A 3168-nucleotide genomic window follows, 5' to 3' on the forward strand; every position below is an offset into this window, starting at 1 on the left:
CCCCAGGCTGCAGGCCACGCCCCCCATCTGCAGGCCACGCCCCACTGCTGCAGACCACCCCTCCTGATGTTGCCACTACCTGCATGAGCTGCGCCGGGTGCAGCAGGTTCTGCTCCAGCATCTCCAGGGTCAAGCCGCCCATCGTGCTGTAGAACTCGTCCGCCGTCTGGCAGTCCTCGATCCTCCTGGAGACGAGACACACACAGGCTTCAGCTGGGCTCCCCTGACCCCCGACCCCTGACCCCGCGCTCCACTCACTCCCCCAGCCGCTCCCAGATGGCCAGCGCCGCCCGGAACAGAACCTCGGACCCCTCGAAGAACACCGAGTCCCAGATCTTGAGGACGGTCGGCGCCGGCAGGCAGGTGGCGAACATGGTGAGGAACCACTGCATGGTGAAGACGTTGGTGAGCGGCGGCTCGTAGCTGCCTGCAGGACAGGAGGCTCCTTCATCCCGATTCACCATGACGACCCCATGATGATGATGACGATGGCTTACCTCCAGCCTCCCTATTGGCCGCTTTCTGCAGGTGATGAAGGTGCTGAGACAGTCGGGGCAGCTTGAGCCGCAGCAGGTCCCGGAACACCGCCATGTCCACTGGAGACAGGAGGACAGGTCCTCAGCACTACTGAGGCCTGCTGCCCCTCCCCTACCCGTTGCTGCACGCTGCCAGCCAGCTGCCTGCAACACACCTCCTACTCTGTGGCTCACCAAGTACGTCATCTAGTTTCACGATACTTGAAATAGGACAAAACTAACTTCAAGATACAGGAGCTCATTTTGCTTAGAACAAGACATTTAATCAAAATGGCCGCCATGGTTGTAATGTATGCAAGATATGTGTGAACTAAAACTGGAAGTAGCCATTAGCCACAGCTAACCAGACAGAGTCACCAACTACTCAGGCGCTGAACACAAATCTTAGCTCCGCTAACGTTAAACACATTAAAATATTATTGGAAGCTAACTCGAAACCGCTAAACACCGCTAAAAAAATGGACGCTAACGTCCAACTAACCCAAAAAACATTTTAAAAAGCCAAAGCTAACACCAATACACCAACAAACACAAATAAATTAGAGGGAGCTAACGTAAAAAACCCATTGCTAAACTAATCACATAAAAAATTAGCATAAGCTAACTAAACTGCTAACGCAAAACAACTTACAAATAATTTGTGGAGCTATTGCCAAACCTCTAAACACGTTAAATTTAGCATAAGCTAACACTGAACCGCTAAACACAAAACAAAAGAAACTATCACTAAACAAATACATAGCGGAAGCTAATGCTAACCATTAAGACGCCTCCATTCCTCCCAGTTGACTGGTGTGAGACTCACACAGAAAGTTTCTGATTTTGCTTCATATTATCATAAAGTTGTATAAATATGAAGTGACAAAGTTCATCCAAGTTATGATATGGGAAACATTTTATGGCAATAATTGTTCAGTAGGTCTAAAAACGGCAGCCATGTTGAAACATGACGGCTTCAGACATGAAGCTGGATTTACCTGATAGCGCTCGCAGGTTGTTGGCAAAGTAGCTCTCAGGCAGAACCTTGTCAATGAGGTAGATCATCACCTGAAACCCAAACAGCAGAACCAGGTGAGGTTCTGGAGAACCTTCCAGGTGGCTGACCCGTCAGCTGGACTCACCTTCAGCGCGTCGCTCTCGTTTCCTTCAGTCACCTCCAGGATGAGAGCAGCCAACACGTTGAAGCCCTGGCAGTAACCCACCGACTTGTTCCAGCGGGCGTAGGCCAGCAGAACCCGCTTCAGAACCACCCGGTCCTGCTCCCCCTCCTGGCCGCAGTAAGAACTGCAGCCGGTGCGATGCAGATCCTGCAGCGGAGAGGGAAGAGTAAACACAGGAGCGGACTTTGACCCTCTGACCCGTTTCCATGACAACACCATCCCAGCTGCTGCCTGTTCTGTTTATGTGATTTTACCTGCATGGAAAGGGAACCAGGACGGTTAAAACCAAGAACTTCCTCCAATCAAGAATTTCCTGTTTCTTTCTAACAGGAAGTGACACAAACGAGTCCAGGAAGGTCAGAAGGAAAATGGAGATCAGATTCAAATATCGATTTAGCATGAAAACGTAGAGCTGTAGAAAGTTCTCCTGGTCCAGGAAGCTCAATGAGACCCACAATCATTTCACCTGGAATCGACCTATCAGACACTGACTGGCTCTCCTCCTCGGCCAATCAGATCACAGATAAAGTCTGGTTACCTTGACGATCTGGATGCCCAGGGAGTCGTCGTCCGGGTTGCTGCGCTCGTTGAAGGTGAAGCGAAGCGTTTTGTCCCAGTCGATGGAGATGCTGTGGAGGTAGCGGTCCGCTAGCGTTAGCCAAACCTGCAACGACACGCCACAGTGAGCCAGAACCTCCAGAACCTCTCTGGGTTCTGAAGGTCCGAACTCTGAAGCCTAAACTGCTCATTCATTTTAAGCCATCAGTGTGATTTTGGCTCCGACAAACGGGAGCTGAAGGTTCTCCATCATCCTGAGCTCTGACTGACGTCACAACAACAACAATAACTGATGATGATGATGATGATGATGATGATGATGATGATGATGCGTACCTTCTTCCTCCACTCCCTCGGTATCCCGGTGGGAAGCCGAGCCACAGCCTTCAGCGCGTCGTACCACTGAGGAGCAGAAACAAAACACTTAATGTCCTTTAGTCACTGTATGTAAACTTCTGGCTCCTATGTGGAAAAGTCATTCAGAAGTAAGTACACCCCACAGCCAACGGTGGAAACTTCTCTTCTTTATCCTCAGCTTCAGCAGACCTGAAGAAAGTAACCCCACAGCATGATGCTGCCGCCACCACCATGTTTCACAGTGAGTTCAACAGAGACGCCTCATCATTCCGCTACGTGGAGCTGCTAGCATTAGCATAATGTCTAATTATCTTACATCAGGTCAGGATTGTTATGGCTGCAGATTTTAACCTTATAGAATAAACTAAATAAAAACATTTTAAAATGCTGCACTGAAAAAACTCTAAATCACAGGGAGTCAAACTCCAGTCCTCTGCTGCCCTGCAGGTTTCAGATGAGCCACAGGTACAAAACCCTGGAATGAAACGGCTCCATCAGGTACAAAATCCTGGAATGAAACGGCTCCATCAGGTACAAAACCCTGGAATGAAACGGCT

The 3168-nt window shown here is 49.6% G+C and overlaps 1 protein-coding gene across 8 annotated transcripts in view; it reads right to left on the minus strand.

Annotated features, from left to right (window-relative positions):
* The window catches only part of tbc1d30 (TBC1 domain family, member 30), an 11757-nt gene that overhangs the window by 3933 nt on the left and 4656 nt on the right, over positions 1–3168 (minus strand). For all 8 annotated transcript variants that reach the window (XM_008401643.2, XM_008401641.2, XM_008401642.2 and 5 more), the window contains 7 exons: positions 2591–2656; positions 2235–2360; positions 1658–1843; positions 1514–1583; positions 498–596; positions 259–427; positions 80–185 (listed from right to left, as the gene is read on the minus strand). In XM_008401643.2, the coding sequence (XP_008399865.1) occupies positions 80–185; positions 259–427; positions 498–596; positions 1514–1583; positions 1658–1843; positions 2235–2360; positions 2591–2656 (822 nt within the window). The remainder of the gene's footprint in view (positions 1–79; positions 186–258; positions 428–497; positions 597–1513; positions 1584–1657; positions 1844–2234; positions 2361–2590; positions 2657–3168) is intronic.

Source organism: Poecilia reticulata, unplaced genomic scaffold, assembly GCF_000633615.1.
Source record: "Poecilia reticulata strain Guanapo unplaced genomic scaffold, Guppy_female_1.0+MT scaffold_125, whole genome shotgun sequence".
NCBI classification, from domain to species: domain Eukaryota; kingdom Metazoa; phylum Chordata; class Actinopteri; order Cyprinodontiformes; family Poeciliidae; genus Poecilia; species Poecilia reticulata.